This window comes from Echeneis naucrates, chromosome 17 (assembly GCF_900963305.1).
Source record: "Echeneis naucrates chromosome 17, fEcheNa1.1, whole genome shotgun sequence".
In the NCBI taxonomy this organism is placed as follows: domain Eukaryota; kingdom Metazoa; phylum Chordata; class Actinopteri; order Carangiformes; family Echeneidae; genus Echeneis; species Echeneis naucrates.
The window spans coordinates 6,952,104-6,980,012 of record NC_042527.1 but is presented as its reverse complement, the minus strand read 5'-3'; the positions used below and the strand labels follow the sequence as shown (position 1 = coordinate 6,980,012).

At 41.1% G+C, this 27,909-nt stretch overlaps 1 protein-coding gene across 1 annotated transcript in view; it reads left to right on the top strand.

The window, feature by feature from the left end:
• LOC115057283 (low-density lipoprotein receptor-related protein 8-like) overlaps window positions 1-27,909 on the top strand; it is a 69,040-nt gene that overhangs the window by 22,030 nt on the left and 19,101 nt on the right. The window contains exons 3-7 of the mRNA XM_029524288.1: window positions 2,713-2,835; window positions 13,818-13,946; window positions 21,477-21,866; window positions 24,615-24,737; window positions 25,594-25,716. Coding sequence (XP_029380148.1) covers window positions 2,713-2,835; window positions 13,818-13,946; window positions 21,477-21,866; window positions 24,615-24,737; window positions 25,594-25,716 — 888 coding nt within the window. The remainder of the gene's footprint in view (window positions 1-2,712; window positions 2,836-13,817; window positions 13,947-21,476; window positions 21,867-24,614; window positions 24,738-25,593; window positions 25,717-27,909) is intronic.

Genomic DNA, 27,909 nt, shown 5'->3' with positions numbered 1-27,909 from the left:
TACCAACCATATGTTCTCAGTGCTGCCCTTTCCTCGACTTTTGTTCATCCCACAGGAGGAAGATTAGTCAATGCGATATTATTCCAGGGATTTGGCTATATGGGAATGGAGGGTTTATTTTAGAAGTCAAAATGTTCATCTTGGCCCTGAATAAGAATTGTAATATGCTGTGTCATCTTTTTGTTGGGAAGATCTTATGACTCACATTATTCTGTTGAGGAAGGTGTTGTGCATTTAAGCCTTTGTTTGCTGCCACACCTACCTGCATGAGTGATAAATGGGTTCTGAAAATATGCATGGAAAACGCCAGCATGGATGTGCGTATGTGTGTGTGTGTTGTAGGAAATGGCACAGCTTCACCTTGCCATGTTTGACGGCACAAATGGAGGAGCGTCAGTGTTTGGTGGGCTCAGTGCTTTATGTTCTGCAGAAAAGTTGTGACAGGATGTCAATTATAATGTCTGTAGCGAATTGTAACAGGGGTCACCAATGGATAAAACATCTACTGCTGGAACACATGCCCTATCAGCAGACATTTCTTCAGTTCTTCAAAGACTAAGCAAGCAAGCAAAGATGATCTGTTGGTTTGACTTTGCTACTCTGACACACGGGAGTAATTGAGAATGGGGCAATTAAACAAGATTTAGAATTAGATGCAAGTAGTTTATAATCTGAGTGCTTCAAATTGGCAGTTTTCCTGCTGTACCGAAGTAGCAAAACCACAGAACAGGTAGCTCTTTAGATGACCCATACTTTAAATGTGAGAATTAGATTTCAGTAGGATTTAATGCGCTTTGAAAGAGAGCCAAAACATGAGAGGAAGATAGATGTCAGCTTTGAAGGGTCTACAACTAGACATGTCCTCTTCACTGTTTATAATCCCACTTTTGTGCTCTCTACTTTTAATGGTTAGCAGTTTGATTTACTCATTAAAAGCTCTCTAATTGGCCTAGGCTTTACCGTCAAGCCGTCGTTATTAAGGTGAGATGTCTGCTGAAAGTGCCACAATGCTCATCTTGGTAGTAAAGGCAAGGACAGTAGAATTAATGAATAAAAGACACAAATGCATTAATTGCCCTCTAAATTGTCTGTCAAGTCTTTGAAACAGACACTGTGGAGGAAAATAATATCGTATAGATGCCGCTTTGGACATCAGTTTGACTGTTAACAATTCCTTTTCATACCAATTTTGTTACTTCATTCCACTGCATCATCTCTACAACTTGTGATTTGAAGTGCAGTGGTGAGAATTTTTTGGGGGGAAGATGCAACTAACAGGCGACGTAATGATATCTACAACTGACTTTTTCTTTAAATGAATACTTGCCCTTCACATTCCAGTTCATGGAGATTCTGCCCTATTTATTAAGTTGCTGCTACTCTAGAGCAATATTGCAATATTTATATTTTATTGCTTATTTTTCTTATTTGTTTTCATCTACTGCTGTGAAAAAAGAATCTGTCTGTCAATATAATGTGTGAAGAAGCTTCTTTATTGGTTTTGCAACTTATACCAATCTCTTAAATAGTCAGATCATCATCATCAATTGCTCCTGTTGAACTTGAATGATTTGTTGATTAAGTCTTAAAAAAATCAATGACCATATAACTGAAACAGATTAAGGTTAAAGGCTAAAATGCCATATCAGTTGTTGCATGCAGTATTTCCACAACCATAAGTGCAGGTTTGACTTTGTCTCGTTTCCTGGTTTCATTGTATTTACTTTTGAAATCAAACTTCTATTTGCAGAATGAAATGATACATGCTGTAGCCAACTGAGAACACCCCAGAACTTAACTGTCTGTGAAATGATTTGAAGTTGGACTTAGCAGTGTGGGCTGAGCACAGCAAAGAGAGGCTCAGCTTGCTCTCACTCCTTACAGCCCCTCAGCTAAGCTTAAGCTCCCTGCGACCCTTTAAAACGCTATATCTAATTTGTAGTATCGGAGCCAAGATGGGTCCAGCGTAGGAGCCGTCGTGGCTCTGTAACAACACCAGAGGGCCCAGCTGCGGGTCTTTAGCTAGTGATTTATTAGACCATATTCCGCAGCCCTCTGGAGTGCCACACTGAGGAAAACGAATGGCTCTGACCTCTGTTCGAGCTTGCTGCTTTGATGCTACAGGTGGGCAGTGTGTGTGGAGGAGAACACAGCAGGTGTTGAGATGGTTTGGTTGCAAACATGATAATCTTGCTGTGGCGTGAAAGCTTTGGTCACACATAGGTTTCATCTTATTGCTAAACGAGCCTTTTCCTGAAATGTTTTTAATTTTCAATCCTCTGCACCCTTGCCATGTTTATTAGCCTGTGGCCTTGCTGGCTGGCTTGTAGCTCTCCGTGGTAAACAGGTTTGTGTGGTAAAAGGTTTAAAATCCCTCAACTCGCAATGTTCAGCAATCAGCATCCATTTCACCAGCCTCTGATGGAAAACCTGAAGCAGAGATTAGACTGTTTATGGAGACCAGCAGATGGAGGGAAAGGGTGGCATCTGGGAGAGAAAGCGGGGAGACAGCAAAATGAGAACGAGCCAAGCCTGCGTAGAACTCATGTGAGAGTTGATGAGCCCGATCTCTTCGGATGATGGAGGTGCTTGCTAGGACTCAGATAACAGTACCGGTGCCATGATACAGCTTAAACCTGACTCTAACTTTAGACAGTGAGCTCACATGCTCTTTAACTTTCTGTTCTTTTCTCTCTCTCTCTCTCCGAGCAGCCAGGAAGACTTGTGCCCCTGCAGAGTTTGCCTGTTTAAATGGACAGTGTGTCCCGGGACGCTGGCGCTGTGATGGGGAGCCTGAGTGTCCTGATGGCTCTGATGAGGCTGAGGAGACGTGCAGTAAGTGAAACTGCTCAGCTGCTCGTATAAAAGGTCATTTTAAAATGGTGTCTGAAGTTTCTCAGTTTGCCGGGAACGAGTAAATATAGCGTGTTTTTATCTAAGCCAGTGGTTCTCAACATAAGGGGTAAGAATTATCCAAGTGTTTGTCACTTATTTATGTTTGATATTCTTTTTCTTATTCTAATTCAATTATTATTACTTTTCTCTTGTCATAGTTAGAAAGCAGATGTTTTTATATTTATACATTTGACCAGTTACATGGTGAAAAAGTAAGAAAAAGGAAATTCAGCCAATAAAATAGAATATTTTTCAGGTTTATTAAACTATTGAAGACCCTTCAGGAAAAACAACAGTGTATTCAATGGCATACTCTGAACACCTAATGCAATACATTCATAATTTAGAGTAACATAGAGTAAACATTCATACCAAATCATATGGTACGTCTATCCATACAGTCACTTACAATCCCATCATGCACAGGAATATACTATGGTAAATAGAGTGGATCAAAGGTCAATCTCTATAAAATGTGGATGACATAAATTATATTAACTTTTTTAATATCATTATTACTAAAATCTTTATTCATTGCTGACAGCTAATAACAAAAATGAACCAGGCAGAATGAAATTTGCATGCACAGTTTTTGCAAAACGCTATTTTTATTAGTATCTGAAAGATGCACTGATCTTGACTTCTAGAGCCAACCAGATTTAGATTCAAAAGTAAAAAAAAAAAAAAAAAAAAAAATCAAACCGGTGGCAGGATATTTCGTTGGCACTTTGCATGTTCCATTAGAATATGCACTTGCATCATCATGCCGGTTATTTTCGACAAGATTTCATTTGACTCTCCAAGAAGCGGTGTTGAGGTGGCTAATTTCTCGTTATCTCAGCTGCAGCGGCAGTTCAGCCGCCTTCTCACCGACCTCCAATCGCCCACACACTTCCATTCTCAATGCTGTCTGATGGCGAGTGAAAGAGAGGCCTCCATCACTTCTTTGCCAAGCTGTTAGAGCTGTGGATCTCTGGCTGGCTCACTTTTAGCCGTTGCCAGTCTAGTGCACCCACACACGGGCCCTAATGGGTGTTAGACAAGCTGACGTATCCACATCTATGCAAGCACCCATGAGTGGGAGGCTTGAACCAATTATTAATTGTTTTCTGTCTTTTTGAAATGCTAATTTGTCTTTCTCCCCTGGCTCCTGGCTTCTCTCTGGGGGTTAGAGATATCAGACAGAGCTGAAGGCGCTGCAGTGATAAATAATCATGTTTTAGGGAGCAGAGATCATTTACTCTGAAATATAGCCTCCTGATATATGGCTTTAGGTCCAGCACCAAACTGCCTCTTTAGCCCCTTAAGTGTTGCATGTTTGCTCAGATGGGGCCAAATTGTCTTTGAGGACCTGACAATTTTTTTCTCAAATGGCTTTTTGGGATAATCCCAAATGAACAAACAATCTTTCTTCTTTTTTTTCTTTTTTTTAAAAGGGAAACAGTTTTGTTTATTTCATACAAGAGTTTTCTTTCTTCCCTTCTCTTCGGGCTCTTTTTACTGCAGTGGAAAGGAAAAACGCGATGTCACTTTCACCAACTATAACAACACTCGAATCATACCAATTTCAAATCAGTTGGTGGATTGCCTAAATGCTTTCAATCAAATCTGATCAAACCAAACCCACGTAGTTCGACTGAGGCAAATTTTGAGAGCTAAATTATTAATCAATTATATCAATGATTCTCTTTTCCTATTTACTCATGAGTATTTAACATAATTGAGAACAATGCTGGCAGTTAGCCAGAGAGCAAAAGCAACATTTTCCAAATAAACTCAAAATGTCTTTAACTGCAATTTAGCCAACATTTCCATTCCCTAAAGTAACGGCATACTAATATAAACAGACATGTAACATTAAGTCACCATCCAATTACCCGGAGAAGAAAAGCCAATTCTGAGCTAAGCTGGAACCCTGTTGCATAGGTCACAGGTTTCTCCTCTGCAGCACTGACTCCATGGTCTGACTGTGAATGAAAATCAGTCTTTGACCTATCTGCTGGGACCGCAGTATTACAAACGACAGGCACACAGATCAGAGTGGCAGAGACACTGATAGAGTCAGTAAACACACAGTAAATGCACTGATCCGGATTTGAACCAGTAGTCCTCAAGTTCAGTCTGCTTCTTTGCTGAAGGGGTTTTTAGCCTTAAACATGTTTTTTCTTCAATGCATACTGAATTGTGATCGTGAGTGGTCCTTTTTTTTTTTTTTAACATTGTAAGGGCCAGCGATTTTAATGTATGCACCGGTAAAGTGCATCCCCAAATAAAGAACAGAGCACCTCGAATTGGATGACACACACACAGGGTGAACCAGAAGGTCGCGAGTTTGATTCCTGGTCCAGGGGCCTTTCCCTGTTGAGTTTACATGTTCTCCCCGTACCTGTGTGGGTTTGCTCCCACCATCCAAAGACATCGTGTTTGGATTAACTGGTGACTCTAAACTGTCCATAGGTCTGAGTGTGAGTGTGAGTGGTTGTTGGTCTCTGTCTGTCTCTGTGTGTTGGCCCTGTGATGGACTGGCGACCTGTCCAGGGTGACCCCGCCCTCACCCAGTGGGAGCTGGGATTGGCTCCAGCACCCCTCGTGAGCTGGGAACAGATAAGTGGTAGAAGATGAATGAATGAAGATGAACATGCAGGGTGTCTTAGTTCTCTGCTCAGAATACAATTGCTCCACTTTATCTTAGCACAGACTTTATTTGTGTAATTGTTAAAAGTGTCCCAGCATTTGGTTATTGCTGCTTGATGTCAAATGCTTGCTGCTTACACAAGACCTTTAAAAGGGCATTTGGCCTGTACTTGGGCCACGATAGATGAATTTCCACATAAACTCAAGCTGACTTGACACATGCAGTAGAGGGAAGCAAAAGTAACTGACATCACAGCTTCAGGATGATCAGTCACACCACCAAAACAGAAAACATTTCTCCAAATAAAATCAGCCAGGGATTGTAAAAAGGATTATAAAGAACTGATTCTGACTTTTTCAGATATAATGGACTGGGATAATTAAGAAGGCCACGATATCGTGATTTGATCTTGAAGTATTTTGCAAAGTTCCTATGGGAGGGAATTAAAACGCATCTAGCAGAGCAGGAAATGAATCAAGGAAAAACCAAATCAATCTTTCAGACGATATTCATTCTGGTTTTGTTACATTTTAGTGGCTTTGGGTGTGTGGGTCGGTTTGATGAATTATGTAGCAGCCATGCTAAGCTTCTAATGTCACCCCACAGAAAGTTGAGTGCAAGGAGGGAAGCATGAAGGGACCTCTGAAGGATAACAAGTTTATATTGGAAATCCAATTAAAGATAAATGAGGGAAGGATTCATCTTTTGGCTGCAGAATAAAGAGGAAAATCTATGCTGAGAAGAAAGCCATTTATATGGAAATCCTTTATGTAAAAATTTCCTCAACAGAAACACTTAAAATGTTGAGGTTTCTGTTTGCAGAGCAAACAGAAATGAGACCACAGTGATGCACTTAGTCGGAAACACTGTTTAGTATGAATCAGTGATCTTCAGGTGTAGGATGACACTTCAGGCATAACACATTTGTGTCCTTCGATTCAAAAGTCGGACTATAAATACAGGAGGTGCTCACCTTGCAGGGAGCATGCCCTTCTTATTACGCGTTCTGATGAAAGGCGTCAGGCTTGTCGGCCGAAGCTGTATACTGAACAGAGAGATCGCTAATGAGAGCCCCTTCATCACAACTGTCTTTCTGTTTGAGTGGAGCCAACCGTGCCATAATCACACAAATAGATAGTAGAAGGAGGAGAAAAAAAAAAGAGAATTTGAAGGATGGACATTGTGCGAATATGCCCAAAGTATCTTAAGCAACAGCAGCCTTCTCTTGAGTGGCTCTGTCTCATCATCTGTCTCATTAACCTCATTTCACTGCTAAATTGTGTGCAGCAGCCACTTGGTGAGATTACACAACTATAATGAGAAGTGTACATCTGTCAGCAAAAACCTCCTTGCCTGCTGTATTTTTCTGATTAAAAAGCAAAAGGGTTTCAATTACAAAAAAAAATTATAATAATAATAAAATAAAAATCCTCTGATGTCAAAATTTTTACATATCCCCTCTGAAGTGGAACCAGCATTAGCACGTTACTCGACGTACCAATCCCATGCAACACTTCACTTTGAAATCAAAAGCTACCGTGCTTCACATTTATCAGTGAAACTTTGCTAACAGCGAACTACAGCACTCGGTGGAATTTCACACAGCCTGCGTCCAATCTGGAATTTGACAGTTTGCGATGAGATTGGCATTATGTTAAACAGCAGCAACTGGAAAGTGCATGACTGTTTTACACGGGCTAATTATCTATAGCAGCATACACCTTAATGCATCATGCTCCAGTTATGTTAAAGCCTGATAAGCCATGCTGTTGTTAACACGGACTGAAAACCCTCGTCTTGCATTTCATACACACTTCCTTTCCCCTCCTGTACGTGCTCTCTAATTCAGTTTAACATGTGCAGGAACATACAGTGCGCACACACATTTGCACTAGCAGACACACACATTTACCCCCAGCTTAGTCATTTTGGACCCAGTACTGCAGACATCCGTGCCAAAATCATTCTGGTTCACTGAGTGGATTCTCAATTACATGCTGGAGTAGCATTGCACTACACTATAAAGAATTCAAATTTGGGCCACACTGAGTGATTACTTGTGAGCCCTGAAAAATGAATGACTCTTAGGAGACACGTACGAAGTGCAAGTACTCATTGTTTTCTTATCAGATTAATGCATAATCAAAAAGGAACTGGGCCACCGGAGCCAGCTTTGCAGCAGATTCTCTGCTCCCTGGCAAAGGCAGTGACATTTTTATGTGCTTTTTTTTTGCCTGGCTCACTTTTAAGGATTACCAAGAGGAGGGTGAGTGTTAGCTACTTGACACTTTCTGCCAAAATTGCTGAGTTCAGCTCACTTCTGCATGTCATCTTCCGTGCTGTGCATTTGAATGCATTTCCCGGGGCTGACAGGCATGAGGAAGCTTCACTGTCTCTCCTTCCTTGAGAAGTCAAAAAGATGGAGCTCTTCATTTTAAAACCCCCAAATCATTTGCCTTTAGTTTGGTCTTTTACGTGTTATGTAATGTGCAATGGATTGAAGATCAATATTTGAAGGAGGTTAGGTGAAAACATCATTCGGTAGACTTCTTCCGCACTTCAAACAGCTTTGGGCGTTTACTGGGAGGAGTTCATGATAAAGTATTCAATTCTTTTTATTGACTTTATAATGGTGAAGACTTTCTTTGTAAAGATGCTTTTGTTGCACAAACGCAGTATGCTACTTTTCCCTGCACCGTGTGAGTATAATCCCTCCCTGTGGGGATGTGGGTTGCGATGTGCTACGAGAGGAAGAGTTTGGAGGTAAACTTCCTCTGCATTGTACATTTTGTCAATAAAAGACCAAGCACATGCACTAACTGAGAGCACTGCTATGTAGAACACATCTGGTTTGTGTCACTTCACTTACGGTGTTTTTCTGTTCACTTTTCATTGCATAGGAAATTGTTGAGGTGTTACAAATGTGGGCTTAATTTGCAAACTCAGCTCCGTGGCTGCATTGTATCATCTGCAGAGCCTGACAGCTTGTGCTGATAGTTTCAGGCTAATGTTCCTACGGTATGTTGTATCCCCGTATAGGGTTAGACTTACTGTAATAGCATTCAGAAGCGGTACTCCCCCTGCACCGAACTTAAGTTGGCTTCTCTGTCTCAAGAAATACTGCAGTGACTTCTCGACTTCAGCAGCTTTATCCATTTATTCTTCATTCAGAAAAATTTGCAAGCTTTCTTTTTCAAACAAATTTGTTTTGGGGAAACATGAACTTAACTATTGTTTTTAGCAGTGACCACACAAATACACTATAGACGGTGCTAAAGATACAGAAGTAGGTGACACAACAGTAGCACTCTATCTAACATTGTCATTGTCATTTAATCTGTAACTTATTTTCTCATATTAATCATTTAGTGAACATTGAGATGTTTGGAATTACTGAAACTTTCTGGCAGTGATATTTTCAAAATTTGCCACACGATATTTTGTGGCTACAACCAGATAAGGCAAAGCAAAAGTCTCACATATCAGACATTAAAACAAAGACATGTTAGAAAATGCACTTAAATATTTTCTGTTGACTTTAAATCTACCAGCTTTGTGATTTTTAAAATGGCCCTTAGCAGCTTAGAGGAAACTGTAATATTAAAAAACATTAAAAAATATTGTAAAATGCCAAGATGATAGTTTCCCTTTATTCAACTCTTGAGCCTTATACAGCACTTGATGATAACTACAAGTGCATGGCACAGTACATTACCTGCTAATGCACTTTGCTCAAAATAACAATTAAGTGCTCTCTGCTGCAGCAGATGTATAATTCAGACAGGAAGGCATGGCCAAACTAACACGGTTTAATGACGCAATTAATCTGAGTATGACTCATGTTATGGCAGAGTTTTTTAGTATCTTTTTAATCCCTCGCCATTAGAATCGGAGCCCTGACATACACGTGTGCTTGTTTGAGGTCATGTCCTCAGTACAAATGGTTCAAAGCCTTGTGCTGGATCAGTGGTTACTCAGACATGTGTTGAAGAAGAGGAACCTACATAGCGCGTACAGATTCTGATTCATATCGAAGAGCTTAATATCAAAAGCTGAATCACTTCTGTACAAAATTAGCAATTGAACGCAGCAAAGTAGATAGTCACACATATATATTAACAGGTTGCAAATTATTCCTCCATGCCACGCTACAGTGAAGTGTTGCACTTATGAAACTGCAGTTCATAACGTCTGATCAGTGTAACACTGTTTCAACATCATGGCGCTTCTTGAGTTATTCACAATATTCTGTCACAGGCCGGGTGACAACTGACAAATTCAAGCGCCTCTCCACTTCTCCACTGAGTGTCAGGTTTAAGGGAAAAGGCTGTCAGCAATAACAAGGTTGACTGTGAGGATCAAATCATACAGGGGGGATCGGAGCTCACAGCCATAACAAACTGCAACTCATTTTGCACATTTCGCAGAATGGCTGTGGAGCAACAAGCAGCCACAGCAGCAAACAAACACAGAGCAGTTATTATGATCATTTATCTGCATGTTGCCACTAATGCTGTAGTTGCAGCAGTAGCATTCAATGACAGTGGTATGCATGTTATTACTCCTGCTACCACTGTGCGGGCGGTAACGAGTGCAGTGTCGGAAGGGAGGACCCTGCTCCAGCATCTTCTCTCATTGTGTTTGTCCATGTGCCAGTTAAATTGCAGAAATGATTCACACTCATGCCGCTTCCTATGGTATGATTTATCGTGGCTCTAAGCCAGCTTCAGGGGGCTTTATTGTGGTGCTCTGTGAGCAGAGGTTGTTGCATTACAAATCTGTGGCAACACAAAGCCTAAGAATTTCACCGTTATGGGCTGAACGAATATTTCCATCATGTGACTATTTTGCAATGCCAGACCATCATAATCAAGGATCAGCACTATCCTATTTATAATGAAAAGTAAAGCTATTACATCAATTTACAGAGGCGATAAGGACTGCTTTGGGTCCAAACAGATCTTTTGCCAACATGCCACAGCAGAGAAGAATCCTCATTTTTCATTCTGCTGGTAAACAAGCAGGAAGTCAGTTCGTCTCTGAGTAATTGCTTTTTATTAAGTTGCCTCTGTCTCAAGCAAATATCCCATCTTTATGAAATCTGCGGTTACACCAATCAATAGCTTCCATTAAAGGCAGCGAGGTAGCCCTGCTTTTGTTGCAGTGGAGTTTGGTGTCTTTGTTTGGATTTGGGAGGCGCTACGCTCGCGCTTCATTAAAGAGTCATCAGTTAAAAGGACAGGACAGGCTCGCCTGCCGCTCAGTGGATTCACATTGTGCTCGTGTCTGCCTTTTCTCCTCCATCTCTTTCCACCCAGAATGGATGACTTTGATTCTGCTTTAGGATAAGAAGCTGAAAGGTCATGCAACAGTTTGTCTCAGCGTCCCTCCTCCTTTATGCAGTATCTTGCTCTTGGCAACTCTCCCTTCTTTCATTCCAGATTTTTCTCCTGCCCTGCTCTCTGTTTCATCTTTTCCCTTAATTCTCTGTGTTTGTTTCTTGTTGTCTTGTTTTTGGATCTACATTTTTTGAATCCATCCAGACTGCGGCTTACCTCACCTCGTCCATCTCTGACATGCCAAACACTGTCCTCCTTCTCTAGCCAGCCTGACTCTCCTCTTGTTCTTGAATGTTATTCAGTCATCACCATTCTCTGCAGCTCATCATCCCTCCACATCTTTTTCTCAGTCAGTTCCTCTATTGAACTTATTTGTTTAGTTGACAGTCATTGACAATTTTTTCACTAATTAGTTACTTCTTTCTTGTTGTGTGCAAGAGGAATTCAGCAATAATGAAAGTAATATCAAAGACTGCCACACATCCTGAATTGATTTTTTTTTAATGTTTTTTTTTTTTTTTTTTTTGCCTTGGTAATAAACTTCTACAACTTCCAGAAACAGAATAAATGGAAAAAATGTTATTGGATACAAATCATGAGGGAAATTACTTGCCAGAGGTGGTAGTGTGTGATCGCTCCACTTATCTCTTCCTGACCTCTTGTTTAACAGCACCATGATATTTTAGTTTAGGTTATCTCAATTACATTAATGGAAGGAAAGTTTCGGGTTTGTAACGTTATTTGGTAAACGTCACTCCTTAGCGCACATTCAAATGCAACATTTTTCTGGGTACGTCCGCGCACACACTTCTTGTTCACATCTTGACACTATAACTGAGTGCCACCTTGAGTGCAGAATGGCAGTGTTTGATTTGTGGCCGCACAGCTGAGTTCAAGTTCATACATTACGTCAGTGATGTATGAACTTGATATTTATATTATTTTATTATTTAGTTCTTTGTTTTTTTTGTGGCATCAGCTGCATCAGCCTTTTTTAGTGCTTGGTCACTGCAGACACCAGCTGCCTCTGCAGCCTTCTCTTCCTCAGTCTCCTCTGGGATCCCTCCATGCTGCAGTCACTGACATCCAGGAAGCGCTGAAGGACTGAAAAACCTTCATAAATAGCCCAAGAGTTGTTATCTATGGGTTGTTACCTCACTTTGCCAAACCACTTTGTATTACACCTGTTGGCTGTTTTGCTACTCCTTTTGCTCACTCAGCTCAGTCAAAGATAAGGCAAAAAAAAAAAAAGTACCTGAATACTAACTACCCCCAAAATAATGTGATACCTAAACCTATTACTATGCATAATGTTTAGATAAAAAAATGTAATGCAATGCATCCTGGGCCTTCCCACTGTGTTTTTGACTTGTGATGATAAATAGGACAATGTGTATTGTGTATTGCATCGGCATTGTATCGCACACGGGCCAGAAAGCAATGCATTCTTCATGGCTATTTAGTCACTGATACCACAGAACCTGAATTTCAATTTTAGTAAAAAGGTAAAAAAAAATGTACATATAAAATAACCCACCCATTTTGACATAAAAATGAGACATGAGAAATGCACCACAAATGAAAGCTGAAACTTACCCAGCATTTTGAATGCACTCTGTAATTGTATTGCAACACATATATTGCCTATTAAATAGTTAAAGTACACCACTGCATATTGGATTTGCATTATATAGGAATGAGTTTAATTCTAGGCTAAGTGCAGCATTGTAATTCATGTATTTCCGTTTGAACAGATGTGCTTTTCATAGAAATATGGCTTAGGATAATTGTCTAGTCCAGTTAGCTGCTATACATCCTGCAGCTAGCATTGCTTGTGACAGCATCACATATTGTATTGCAACCTCATAAACGTATTCATTATGTTCATCTCATTACAAATGATTCTCCTGTGATGGTGTTTGTCGGCTGGAATTAAGATGAGCCACTGACATCACATGAGTTTTAAAGGGGCTCAGAAGTTAAACTTGATAAGCTAAAAGAATTGAGATGAGAGTCTGCATTATGTATTTAAAAAGACTGAACAGTGGCTAAAATGAATACATCTGGAGTTGGTACAATTTATTGGAAAAAAACTATCCAAATTTAGCGATAATCTGAAGCTCGGTACCAGCAAAAAAAAGATTGAATGTTGAATGAATGAATAAATAAAACACGTCTTAAAATAGTTGAATGGATAATCAGTAGAACTAGTTGGCTAAAAATAATGGGGGAAAAATGTTGAAATAACCAAAAACAAAGAAAAAGAAAGAAAGAAAAAAAAAAGTTATTTCTTTCATTCATTCATCCATCTTCTACTGCTTATCCGTTTCTGGGTCGCAGGGTTGCTGGAGCCAATCCCAGCTCACTCTGGGCGAGGGCGGGGTGCACCCCGGACAGGTATGAGTGTAAATACAAGCTAAAAGTCAGAATTTTATTATACAACATTAAGGTTTAAAAATGCATGTGGAACATGACAGACTGTCTGTTTGGGACAAAAAGAGAATGGGAATCACAAGAAAATATGCTCAAATATAATATTAAAATAGAATAATTGAACTGAAATGGTTTGCCATGTACATCAAGCCTTTGATTTGACTGTGGGAAGCTTTAGGCTGCACTCTAAACATGTATAATGTATAATTAACAACATCTTTCATATTAATCTGGATCAAACGCATCCTCTGCCAACCACAGCAGATTGGCAGAAAGGGAGGGGGAGATTTTGTCTCAGAGCCAACTATGCCTTTGCTGTATTTCATCTCTCTGAATATCTCTTTAGATGCAGACCGGATAGTAAATCAATTGGCCCGCGTGGTGGAGTCTTGCTTGAGTTTTAAAAGCATCTTGGGGGCGACTGAAATCTAGTGGTGTTTTGTTTTTTTGTTTTTTTAAATGGAGCTATAAAACCACTCCAGTAATCTCCCTATCTCTTTCGTATCTGCCCACAGGCAAACAGACGTGCCCTCCGGAGAAATTTGACTGTGGGGGATCCACCAACAAGTGTGTCTCGTTGTCATGGAGATGTGACGGGGAGAAGGACTGTGAGAATGGGGCGGACGAGGAGGACTGCGCCTCTGGTAAAAAAAAATGTTTTGTTTTGTTTTGTTTTTTAAGCGTGGCATCAGTAAAGGAAATGAATGCATGAGTGATTGTGCTGAGCTGATTTTACTGATTTTGCTGATTTTTGTAGTACTAACTGTATCTCAGTAGGGGATTTCATTTCAAACCGTGACCATGATTGACATGCTGTCCTGAATACCTTGATGAAGCTTCAGCTCTGTAGAATAAGAAGAAATCAGATTCCTCTGTCTTCATATAGGCCACTCCGAGCTCCCTTACCAAGCAGGGGCTTAAGACATTAAAGCGTAGAAGGAAGCACTCTATATAATTAAAGGGATATGAAATGAGTTTTGATTTAAGCCAATCCTACCAAGATTTTTTTGGGGTGACCAGTATGAGATATCTGGCGATGTTTGGATGCTTCTGTCATCACATTTTGGACCTTGAGTCTTTAGCCTTTGCACCACATGGCCCTCACAACCATCAGAAATTACGTCATCAGGATGCAACCAATCAGACAAGTCAACCGTGCAACTGCAACCCCCCACCCCCACCCCTGAAGGGACTATCCTTGCCCTACTTCTGAGGCACCATGAAGAATTGCCTCCTTCATTTCTCTCTCCCTTGCCTCTTTACGTCAAGAGAAATTGATTGAGGCAACAGGGCTCTAGGGGTGAGGTGCTTAGACTTTGAAGATTGTGCAAAATGGCACGTGGCGGCAAATTCACGGGGGGGGGGGGGCATCTTCTTACTAGCCTATATAAATGATGTTCAGTTTGGTTTTTTTTTGTTTTTTTTTAGACATCTTCTCCCTTTCAGTTTGTTGTGTGTGGGTGGGTATTGAAATTGTGACTGCCTAGAATTTAACCAAATCATGTTTATTTGTTAAGAATATGCTTATTTTAAAATTTTTACTTTGAGAGTTAACTCAAATAATTTGATGCAAAGCTTGAACAGGTATTTACCCAATTCTCCTTGAAAACTTTTAATTTGTTGGACAAAGAAAGTTATTTTGCCAGATCAGCCTGCAATTGCTGTGTCAATAACTCCTCAAAGTGGCACCTCATGCTCACGCCAGAGTGAGTAGAGGCGATTCCATCGACTTTAGATCTAATGCCTTCTTAGCTTAGATGGCTTTTCACTGCGCTGTCCATTGAGACCCAGTCTAGCCAGTGCTAATCCTTTTTTCATTCTAATGTCTGTATTGATGTGGCAGTCTTAAGCCTCTCGGTGGGGACAAGAGGGCAGGCGGCAAGCTGCCACCCACCCATGCATCTGCCTGTGTGGGTGGCAAATCCCACCAGAGCTAAACACCAGAAGCATGCTCCATCAGCAGCGCAGTGCTGGACAGCATCGCAAATGAGGTCTGTCCCGCACCAGCCAGTTTATCTGAAGACAGATTTGGCCAGATGCTATGCAAAAAAAAGGAAACTTTTAAAATGTTGTCTCCCTGTCTGATGCTTGCAAGCATTGATTGTTCACTGTTATGTTTGTGATTCAGCCCAACACCACGAAGAATGATGCTCGCACAACACAATATCTCAACAAACAAGTCATCTTGTCATTAGATGAACAAGCAGTAGGAAAATAATGAATGAACGTTTGTGAGTTATTGTCCTTGAGCATAATCAATGTTTTGCAAACTAGAAGTGCTAAGCATGGCACAAAAACTGTGTGAGTCCAATCTTAAAAAAGTTACGGCTGACAGAATTAGAGCTGAGCGCTTATGATAATTTCCTTATTCAAAGACATGACGTGCTGTTATACTCTTCAGAAGGTTAGATTGAAGTCTTTAGGTCTTTGACATTTAAAACATGGCGTGAATTGAGGTAGGAGTGATGGAAATTACCTTCGCTTTGAGTACATCTGAGTAGGCTTGTTGCCGGCTTGCGTCACAGAAGCACCGGGAGTATTGACTTCAGAGCAGCATTGAAGGGAGAGGATGAATGAATGAGGACGTGTGAAATGTCACAGCAGTAGTCAGGACAGTCCAGAAGTAAAAAGAAAGCATTTTAATCAACACGGCGTGTTTGTTATTAGGATTCTGCTCCAGCAAAGGCTCAGCTTCAAGTCTCCGTGTTTGCAGCTGGTAATGTGCTTCCATGAGTCATGTCAGGATTCAGTTATTTGAAAACACCGTTTTATCCCTGTCTGCAAAGATTTAGAGTCTGCCACTACAGCTCCTCTGATATTAATGGGAATCCCCCAGTGTGTCTCTACCCACAGCAGAATCAACAGCATTTGCAGTTTTTCCCAGTTGCTAAAACACATTTCTTGAAACCTCCACCCATTTCTCAAAACCTTAATTACAAATCCAAAAATTCAAACTACATTCACAAAACCCCATACTTTTCTGTCACCTCAAAACCTGTTGTCCTACGTTCAAAACCAAACCAAATCCAGATCATATACACGGCAAGTAAAAATATAGTCACCACTGAGCATTCGTTAGACACTACATAAATCATTTATGACACAGCATCCAGGGCACGTAGTTAGCAGAAAATGTTTATTGTAAATGCATTTAGCAAAAAATTATCGCAGTCAAAGTGATATCTAGATTCAGCACTTTCATAACAAAAAATAAATAAAATACATAAATGAAAAGCAAATTACTCCACAGTCAAAGTCACTGACATTCATCAGGACTTCATCTTCCATTCCTATATATATATATATATATATATATATATTGATACATAAGTGTGAAAGTGGACGAAAGCCCCACTCAGCAGGCCGGAGAAGGCACTTCCACCCCCCAGTTTGAAACTACTATATGCTGCCTCTGTGTTGTGGCTTTGTGTTGCATTGCGAACAGCCCGACTCCACCTCCACATTTTTAAATGAAGCTCTAACAGTTGGTAGACAGTATTTTTCGACATAAATTTACATTGACGTATACATAAGCCAATTATTGGACAGATTTGGTGACCCGGGTCCTGCAGCACTGTGCAGAGTTTTCCCCAATGAATGTCACATCGAGTCGTCCTCTTCACTTGAATTGGAATGTAGTAGCAGCCATAAATGTTGTGATGTATTGCATCTGAAAAGTGTTACACGATTTTCTATGCCTATTGCATCTGTCCTTATCAAATAAACATAGAATGACTGAAACAACGTGTGGCTTCACGGAGATGCTGCAGGGACGAAGTAGGGTTTTTGTTTTTTTTTTGATACGTAAATTTTTCATTCAGCAAAATAATCTTCACGTATGAAGCATTTAAGATTTTTAAAGAAAAAAAAAAAGGCTATAGGAAACACACAAAAGCTGCGTGACCCTGCCATCCCGCCAACTGAGCTTCTACCTTGTGTATTCTGCTTTAGAGCACTCGCCCTGTGAGACAGTTCAGTATAAATACAGCCGGTTAGTATAAAGGTAGTTTGAAGCTATAACCCTGTTACAACTTATCAATGCAAATGTATTGTAGTTTAACCTTTTGAGGTCGTATGACAAATGATAGTGTTCATCCTGTTTACCCCTAAATAAACAGCAAGAGAATGAATATTGTGGCCAGTGCTGTATAATTCACTGATAATTAACTAATAATTTGTCTATAATGCTCATACTCTTACAGGCCAGCATATCTGTAGAGTGTTCAGGGACGTTACGCTCCCCAAACTGGTTGAGCTGGAGCTTTCTCAGTTAGTCTTGGCGCTTTCCACTATTAGTGGAAATTTACAGCGCACAACCTGCTGCAGACTTGAAAAAGTAAATCCAGCAGAGGCATTTTGTTAATTGAGTCATAATGAATTATGTATTTAGTAGACTCTAGCCCTCACTAGAGGAAACTTTTCCTGATCAACATTACATTAAGCCGCAGCACAAGAGAGAGAAGTCGAACTGTGTCCTCAACCCTCAGTGATGTGGAGATTAATGTGCGCTTACTCAGCCAGACCTCTCTCCAGAATACGCCTGAATGCTGTGATGCACTGCGAGGCCTGTCTGCATTTGCATGTTTCTATGTGTTTTGCATTTGCACTCACTCAGCATCAAGTTGAGTTTGCTGTCTGGTATGTGCATATCTATATATTCCTGTGAGGTTTTGTTTTGCCGGTTTTCTTCATTCATATTTAACGCTGCTTGGATTGGATGAGGTAAACAATTACCTCTTGTGCTCCTTACAGCTGTCTCCTTGTCTCTGTAGACAAATTGAACTGGCAGATATTGCGCATCCCCAACGATCAAGCATTCGCATGGGGCCATTTTACAGGGCTGAAGTACATCCACTGACTAAATTTCCTCTTAATTTCAGAGCTCAAATGGAACTCTGTTTAAACAGTGTGTATTTTGTCCCATCTCAGAGCGCCTTCTTTCTCCTTTGCCATCCCCGACAGAGCTGCTGAACGTCAGTAATGGCATCACAGAAGTTTCGCTGTTTTCGCTGTGACTATCCATTTGTCCTCTGTTATCTTCTTGTGGTTGCACCTGTACTGATAGGCGAGTCTCTACTTAAACCACAGCTTTGTTTGCTCTGTATGTGTGTGTGTCTGTGGCATCACAAGGAAAGTTTGGCCACTGAGGCCTTTCCCCACTGAGGCACTGTGACCTGTCTGAAGTGTTCTGTAGTGGGTGTGTTTGTGTTGTCTGTGGATGTTTGAGTGTATACCCCACTGACCTTGTGGGGACAAGGTATGAACTGTCCCTTCAGTTTATGTCCATGAAAACCTACATAGGAGAACACTCAGTGGACACTAAGCTGCACAGTCTGACTGATGCGCTTGGAGGTATTTGTGCATGTACAGATGAAAACTAAATAGTTTTTGCATGCATACACCCAACCGACATGCCTTTCTTTTCCTCTCCTCTGCATTAAAACCTATTTCTTTACATTTCACAGTTTTCCTTTGCGCATCCCAAAGTCATCACAAATGCCCCCACACACACACATTCATCAGATATAATGCTTAACTGAGTGAATAACCAGTCATCTCCTGCCACATCTGAACCACTAGTTGCTGCAGGCAACGGCCTCTCATCATCAAAGCACTCAGAAAAAGTAAAGCGGGCTACGCTGCCAGCTTCTGACTAACATGGCAGGAGTCGCGGAGGAGGAAAAACTATCGGTGTAAATCTCTAAGTGAATTTGGATATTGACGTGTTTTGTGACTTGACCATTTATTAATATTGAAATCAAAATAAGGACTGAAGACTTTGAGAAAGTTAGCATGAATTTACTGCAGAGGAAATAGGCAACAACCTGTGAGTAATCAGTTTCCAGCAGTCATCAGTAATCTGTCACCTCACTTACTTGCATTTGGAATGCAATCACAAATGTATTCAGACCCTTCAATCAGTACTTGTAGAAACCCCTTTGGCAGTAATTCCAGCTTCTTGGGCAAGTCTCTTTGCACACCTCAATTTGAATGGGCTAACCCATTTTTTTTTCCTGGCAGACGTTAATGCAGTTTTGTTTTGTTTTTGTGCCTCCGGTCATTGCCATGTTAAAAGGTCAACTGTCACCCCATCCTTTATCGTGGGGCTGGTATCAGCACAATCTGCTAACTGTGTCAACTCTGTCAACGTTTGACACAAAAGTCTGAATGCTTTCCAAAGCTACTGTATGTGTCCATTTAAAGTTGCATTTGTTGTTTCCCTTATTTTGTCCAAGCCTTCATACAAAATTAAGCCAATATGTACACAATAAGTCTGGAGCATTGCAGCATGGGGACTGGGACAGAGTCAGTCCCACTGCACTTTCATTTTTTATTTACAAATATTTAAAATATTTTTGCCTAATGTGCACAATGTCATTTTCAGACAGTCTGAGTTGCTCTTATGTCTTCAAAATTCATTTACATACTGCCCCAGCTAGAAAACAAAGTCGATCTAAAATGTAACCAGGCTACTCATGCAGATTACTAATGGTCTCCCCCTAGCGTAATAATGTACATGTCTAGTGAGTACGCTTAATTATTTAGTACCAAATTAGCAGGGAGCAAGGGCAGGGGCAGAACAGGGAGGGTAGTTATAAAACACATCAGAATCAGATGGAGTTATTTAATATTAATGAGCATAAACCCCTTACATTGAACTTAATCCACAGAGCCACAGCACGTGCTTTTCATTTTCATGTGAGCAGCAGTAAAGAAATGAAATGTTTGCCAAGGTAAGAAAAAAGACTTTAACATATGGAGTGATTACATGGGACTGTAACGCTAGCGTTCTTCTAACTGAGTCTGTGTTCACCCAGTTGATCTTAGCATGCGGGAATGCTCCTGATTATTCTCTCTACTATGATATTTGTAAAAGCTGTTATGATCCAGGGATGGATGCCCTCTCATGTTGTTACTACTGATAATTACATTACATTACTTCTGCAGCCTTTAAATGCGCTACTGTGGGTTATTTTTCTGCGGCCAAATCTGTTTTCTTGCAGCAAGTGGTGGTAGTTACTTTCAAAGAGCCACAGTGTTCACAACATAAAAGGTAAAAAAAAAAAAAGATGCTACAGTGACTTAGTATCAGGCATGAATTTTTATGTCTAATTTTGCCTCAACTGGTAAACACAGTTGTTCATGCTGATGGTAGCTTTGTAGAGACACCAAAATACATAAGCACCTTAAATACTGATCAGATTTTGATCATGTGACAATCTGTTAAAGAACATCCAAACCATCTAAAAAGGAGTGGCTGATATGCTGTGAGCTCTCTGCGGGCAGGTCACTCACAGTTTGCTTTATAATGTGCTGATTTTGTGTATGGATTTTGAAAAGCAGCATTCTTCTCCTTAACAGCCAACAGCAGCAGTGTCAAAGCTGAACTCTCTCTCTTTTTTTTTTTTTTAAATATCAAAAGGTTCTTCTCCCTTTTACTGGCCTCTACACTGCTGCTCATAGTGGGACCCTCTACTCTCTTTGCAGCCTGAGTGCTTTTGGCCGGGCATGACTAGAGAAAGAGGAAGCTGGGAAAGGAGGGACGCTACAGAGAAAAGCATTTTACAGAGGCGTCAAGTCTGCTTTTGATAAGGCAACGGACGCAGAGCAAACCTCGTCCTGTCACTGATAGTTCGTGTCCTTGGAAGAGAGAAGGGCATCTATCATCAACTGTGACCGATTGCATGGTGGTACTCATGCAAGTGATCCATCAGGGAGGGAGGAGATAGTCCAGCTGATGGCAGAGCGAGCTCACGGGAGGAAGCCTCTGATTGTAATTTTTTTATAAACACCATCATTCCCTGTCATCCTCTTCAGCTCTCTGTGTCTCTTCCTCAGTTACCAAAGTTGACTTTCAGGCTGAGGAACTCTAATCCCTCTACTCCACTGGGCCTTGATTTGAAGCTAATTTAAGACAATATAATGCTCATCTATCGATCTACCTGTGGCCAGTCTTGAGGCTCAATCTTTTATTTCATGCACTGTGAGCAAAATCTGAGACTATTGCGCACTGGGGATAGTTAGGCCTTCAATATTATTCATTAGGTTTGTCTTTTCAGCCCTGAGGGGAGATAAAGGAACAACATTGCTCAAAGTAAATGCAACACCTTCTCTGCTTCAACACATGCTCAAACATTTCCCTAAGGATTTTGTTCTGTCTGTTGGCTTTCCAGATGCCAAGGCGTGCCCCAGCGGGGAGTTCATGTGTGCCAACCGCAAGTGCTTGGCCACCGTCTACGTGTGTGACGGTGATGACGACTGTGGAGATGGCAGCGATGAGCTCAAATGCAACTCCCCTCTCACCTGTGGGCCCAACCACCTCCGCTGTAACACCTCGGAGTGTGTGCCACTCATGTGGAGCTGTGACGGAGACCCCGACTGTTCTGACAGTTCTGACGAGGGGCCGGAGCGCTGCGGTGGGGACGGGGTCCCGTACCTGCTGAACCGCAGGACAAACTGCACTGCGGGAGAGTTTCGCTGTGCCAACGGGGAATGTGTACGACTGACCTGGAAGTGTGATGGAGACCCAGACTGCAAGGACAAGTCAGACGAGTCTGACTGCCGTGAGTTTCTCTTCCTGTCTCCTCTCATAGCCTCTCCTTCACACTGTACTCACTCCTGTGAGTCTTTCACTCTTTTCTCTATATATATTTTGTTGTATTGGAGCTTTATTCATCTTAAGTTGATATGAAACAATGCAGCAGTGTCTGAAAAGGTTTCTGTAAGGTTTAGTTGCCCTGGAAGCTCAATGCACTACAACTTAACAGAAAATTGTCAATAGACAAAACTCAAGGCAACTCAGATAACAGCTTTGTCTAGTTGACAACCTATGTGCTGCACAGACAACAAGACACAAAACAAAATGCTACAGATACTCAAAACACAACTCAAGTGTTTCCAGGGGACACTGAAGTGATGAACCTAGCTGGACTTATTGCTCAGTTATTTTCAATATTGAAGATAAAAGTACAGGAGTGAAAAAAGTGAGGAAGGATGTCAGCGAGCTGCAGGAAACAGCCGCCCCCTCATCCTTATTTTGTATCCACTGGAAATACTTTTGTTGTGTTGTGAGGATTTGCAGCATGTTTGTTGTTCAAGTTCAAGATGAAATGCAACGGAACGCAGTACATGTGCAACTGTGCTGACATAAAAAGGCTACTATGCAACAACTCAAGGCAGCTCAGCATACAAACTAAAAATGTCTGACTTTTGAGTGTTGTAACATAATGCTGATATGATTTATAGCTGTGAAACTGTCAATCTGGAGATATTGAGAACGTTCAGACACACCATTTCCTGTTAATACTAGATGGCAAGCATGGAAACCTTATTGGATGTGCAAGAAGAGAAACCACAGAGTACAGGCTGCATGCCGCCCCAGATGTTCTGTTCACAGTTGGTATACAGGATGGAAGTGGAGCACAGCACATCTCTCCAGCTCACGGCTGAGTTGTGCTTTCTTTTCCTTGACTCCATCCTGTACCACCACTCAGAATGGCTTCAGAGTGGTGATACCTGAGTGCTTAATCATAGCTGCAGACCAGTCAAATACACACACATTCACAGGCAATTACACTTGGAGGTCAGTGCTGTTATTCATTATCTGTTTGTAGAGAGTTTGTATCTCAGTAAGATATATTTGCTTTCAGACTGGCAAATGCAAAAAAATCTTAATAAACAATATTTCCTGCCTCCTTTGAGGTGTTACTCTCTCATTTAACACATTTCCTCTCAGCTGGGAGCTGGTGTGGGCGTTGTTTTGTTTTTTTTTTCTGAAATATGTCAGATAAAGAATGTGTTTCTGTTGATAAACACTATGTGAAGATGTGGCTTTGTGATAAAACAGGTTTTTCCTATTAACCGGTCATGGATGGGGGAGCCCTGAAGCTCTTGTCTCACTAAGCCGGAGTGTGAAGCCCAGATAGTCCCACTATTCATTATCAAGATGTGCGGCGCACTCTTCAACTGAACCCACTTCAGACCCACCACTCACATTATGGGATGTCATATTAGGAGCTCTAACAAGAGATTGATGTTTTGTTAACCAGCTAGATTGCTAAATTAAGGGAGAGGCCTGGAGACAGTCTGAGACACAACCTTGCATTTCACCACGAGTTACTATAAAAGCTGTTTAAACCCTACCTTCATTGTCTTTTTGATAGTCGAATACTTTTATCTCTTGCTACAAAAAAAAACAAAAAACTCTGACCACATTTCAGCTGAAAGCAAATGTTACTGCTGTGCTTCATTAATATTTGTCAGAATTCGTTGCAAAATCAACGTGTGTCTGAAGCAGGAGGTTACTGGCCAGTTTCATATGGAGAAGATGATTTTGTATACACATTTGTTCATCAGTGTGTGCGAGTGGCTGTCTCTGTTACTCTACGCTTACACTAAATCATATCCCCCTAAGTCACATATGCTGCCTTTTAGTGTGGTTTAGAGAGGACTTATATGAGCCCACTGTGCACTTTTGATGAAAAGCTTGTCTGTGCTTGAGTTCTTAATGAAATTTGGATTGGGTGCATTACTATATTGCAAGTAATTCATCACATGCCCCCGGATTAACAGTGTGTCATAGGCAGCACCAGACAGCCCATGCCTCGATAAGTACAATACAGCGGTTGTATGTTTGTGATTGTCTTTGCATTGAAAAGTAGAGAGACTTGATAAAACAGAAAATCAATTAAAGAGACCTGATTTTGGTATTGAACTGAATTTAAAGGGCCCTGTCCCAAGCAGAGCCAAAAGGGCACATTATCATGAGAGCACTACACGCAAAAATAGGTGGGTGAAAGGCGAGCATGCATCACTCGTTACACAAAAGCAAGACTGTGCTGTAAATGCACTTCAGATGTTTGGATAAGTCAGCACTACTATAGAGACATCAGAAGGACACATCGCATTGTGTGCTGCATTAAACTGTCACGTGTCATGGTTAAATCCTCTCTGCAGAGGAGCGTTCTTTCTTACTACCTGATAAATCCACCCAGTTACCACGTAGACTTAATTCATCCCACCAAATTTCTTGTCATGAGTCTAAAATGTATTCTTTTTTACTATGCATTTCATAATGTAACAACAGCAGTTGCTTTTGTGTCAACGTGTGCACACTGATCTGCTCAGCTTCTCCCTCCCCTCAGGCTGCACAGAGCTGCAGTGACTGCTTCTTTATTCTCACAACAGTAAAAGTATCCATAGATGCTGCTGTGCACCTGCGCACCTGTGCCCTCTGCTTTGGACAATTCAAATAAAGACCAAATTTTGTGTGTGTGTGTGTGTGTGTGTGTGTAATTCTACGCCTCTTGCAGCCCTGTTGACGTGTCGTCCTGATGAGTTCCAATGTGGCGACGGCTCCTGCATCCATGGTACCAAGCAGTGCAACAAGGTCCATGACTGTCCTGACCACAGTGATGAATCTGGCTGTGTCAACGGTGGGCACACTCGTCATCGCTGTCTGGCACAACCTGTCCTCCTCCCTGCCTCTTCATCCGTCTTCTTCTTTTATAGATGCATCTGCTTGAATCTCCTTGCTATTTGTTGCTGTGTCTGCAAGTATTTATATTTATAAATGTCAGCCTGTGTAACACAGATTATAACATTTAGCCCATGGATATTTGCTCTTCTGCTGTTTTCCGTCTTCAGTTGAAGCCTTTCTCAGCCTGTGATGTTCAGCCTGTCATCAGTTTCCAAAAGAGACGTGGGATGTGGGAATGCCTCTGTGCTGTAGTTTCCTTTTCTTTCCAAAACTATGTATATAGTTAATAGAATTAATTAAATTCCTCCATTATATTCTGAGTCTAAATTGACATGGATGTAATCTGCTGCCTGACTGGCTGGCGAGGACGCACAACCATGAATCATGTCAGTAATTCTACTCTGGACATGAATTATTCTTCTAGTGACCAATAGCATTTTGTTGTGTGGATCCAGCACAGTGCCTTTTGTAAGCTAGATTTATCCCTCCTTCCCTCCTCTTGCTGTGATGTATAATTTACCAACATGGGACACATTTATTTTGCAGGAGATTAAGTCCTAGCTCTTTGAAAGTAGACCAAAAGTGAAAGTTCAGCTTTACTGTCTTCATGATGTGAAACTCTTCATGTAGGCTGAGTATCTTTTTCCATCACTTGTTTCATATGAGCCTTCAATAATTAGATGAGCCAATGAGCATATTCAATTGGACTTGACACACTTTTTGATGCATGAGGTTCTGAATCAGTAGGTTATGTAAATGTTCATGAGGGCTGTGATGCTGATGTTGATCTGTTTTCTGCTTTTTTGACACAGCCACTAAATGTGAGGGTCCTCTGAAATTCCTATGCAAGAATGGCGAATGTATTGACAGCTCCAAAGTGTGTGACTCCGTCAAGGACTGCAAGGACCGATCGGATGAACCGAAGAAAGAGTGCGGTGAGAAGAGTTTTTCTGCGCAATCTTCTGTTGGTTGTTGGCAAGAACTTTTTTTTTTTTTTTTCCCCCCACCCTGCCTGCTCTTAGGTCAAAGCTTTTTTTTTCCATATTTCCCAGCTGTATGAAATGCTTTATGGTGACATTACAGACTCATTTGCTGAGTCCGTGTCAGCGGAGCTTTTGTTTCAGCCTCTTGCTGCGAGAGAGCGTGCTCATATCTATTGTGAAAGGATTCAAGCAGTTAATGTAGCAGCGTAATCGTGTTTGCCATAACAAAATGCAGCCACCTCCCTCCTATTACCTTGCATTTCAAAGGCTTCACTCAAGTGAGCAGCAGCTTCTGTTGATCATAACAAGAACCTTCATGTACTAATTACTATCAAACAACTTCTTCTGTCCTATGATTTCCCCATTCTTCATTTCCTGCTCCTGTCCCCATACGCCATCGTCTCTTAACCTACTTATTAACCATGAATATATGTAAGTGATGTTGTCAATCCCTTGTGATCAAGCTATCAATCAGAAAGTCCATTAGAGACAGTGAAAAGCAGACGCACATTTCCAAAATGAGATTTCCTCGGAGTGTACTGAAGGTGAAGAGGCAGAGGTGGCAGCTGGCAGAGGCGCCTGACCTCAGCCAGGGGTGGAAATTACAGGACCGACACGCAGAGTGGCTTTCCTTTTCCTCGTCTCACTCTGATACTCTTGGTCCCTCTCTCCTTCAACTCAGGTCTTGTTTTCAGCTCATTAAAAGTGTGTCCACACACACCTAGCTCATTGCTCTGCTCACTCAACTGTTTACCCACAAGATGTTCCCCAACTGAAACACACTCCGAGACAATAAGACTCCCCGCTGCATTGACACACACTGACACATAGATGTTCACTGTGATTGCGCTTGCCACATTGACTCTATCAGGGGAAATAAAGGCGATGCTTTGTTTCCCGTGCCATGTTTTTCCTGTTTCACATTTCATTAAAAATAATGGCATATTATCACAGTACTGACTCACAAGTCGCCACATCATTCATTTCTTAACGGTGCACAGCATCACTTAGATTCGGCTGAAAATATGTAGGACACAATGGGTTATCATGGTGAGAGAGAGAAAGACGGAGGTGGAGTAGGGAGGAGAGTCTTTATAAGTGTTTGCCCATGGGAAGGGAGAAGTGACCTCTAAATCATGTCCTTGGAAACAGTCTAGAAGAAGCCTGGCATGTTTTCATAGAAGGGCCTCTCCTGGGGGTCGTCTTCTCAAAGAAACAGGGATGAGCAAGTCCTCAAAAGTAACTACATCTCAGTCCTTTCTTTGTGTGCAGTTAAGTCTGAACTGACAGAAATAAAGAAATGGTAGTTAGTGGGCGCAGCAGACGGCTTTCACTCATTTAGCTGGATTAGCGGTTAAAGATTTCAATGCCGTTACAGCGCTCAAGTGGTACAAAGCGAAGCTGAGAATTTACCTGCAACAATAACCTTCTGTCATTCTGTGGAGAGCTATTTATTGTGGTGAGAAAAAAAAATTAAGAAAATTCTTGTATTTATTTGCGCTGCTGTTCTATGAGATGAGCTCGCCATCCTGCAACCAATCTATTGCCTTTAACAATAACATTTTAACAGGTTTGCTACATAGAAACTCTCAACTGTTGTTGTTTTGTGTGTGTGTGTGTGTGTGTGTGTGTGTGACAAAGGCGGTTTTTGCTGTATTGGCTTTAATTTTCAGTCCCAGAGCTTGCTCTTTGTTTAAAACACGTAATGGTGTTGTCATATAGAAAATGGCAATAACTTTTTATTAAACTTCAGTGTTTCTAAGTAACATCTCATCTACATCAAAAACACTGACAGTCTAAGAATAAAAATTGTTACCTTTCCAGGGAAAAGACAACGAAAAGAGGAATTAAAACTGGTGGACCTGCAGTTTGTTTAATACATTTTAGTTTCCCATCAAAAACAGAAGACATCATACATTTTGCACAACATTATTTCTGTTTTAGTCACATGAAAAAGTTTTATCCTTCAGTTTCAAATGAATTCTCTTTTTGCCAAAGCCGCAGAGGAGTTCATAAGAATTTATAATATCCTATTCATTATTTAACACAACACACATACTACTGCACTTGCTCAGATACACAAAAGGGAAACATTGCAGATTAAGGAAGTGTGAAAATGTGAAAACTGAAGTCATACATGTAAAA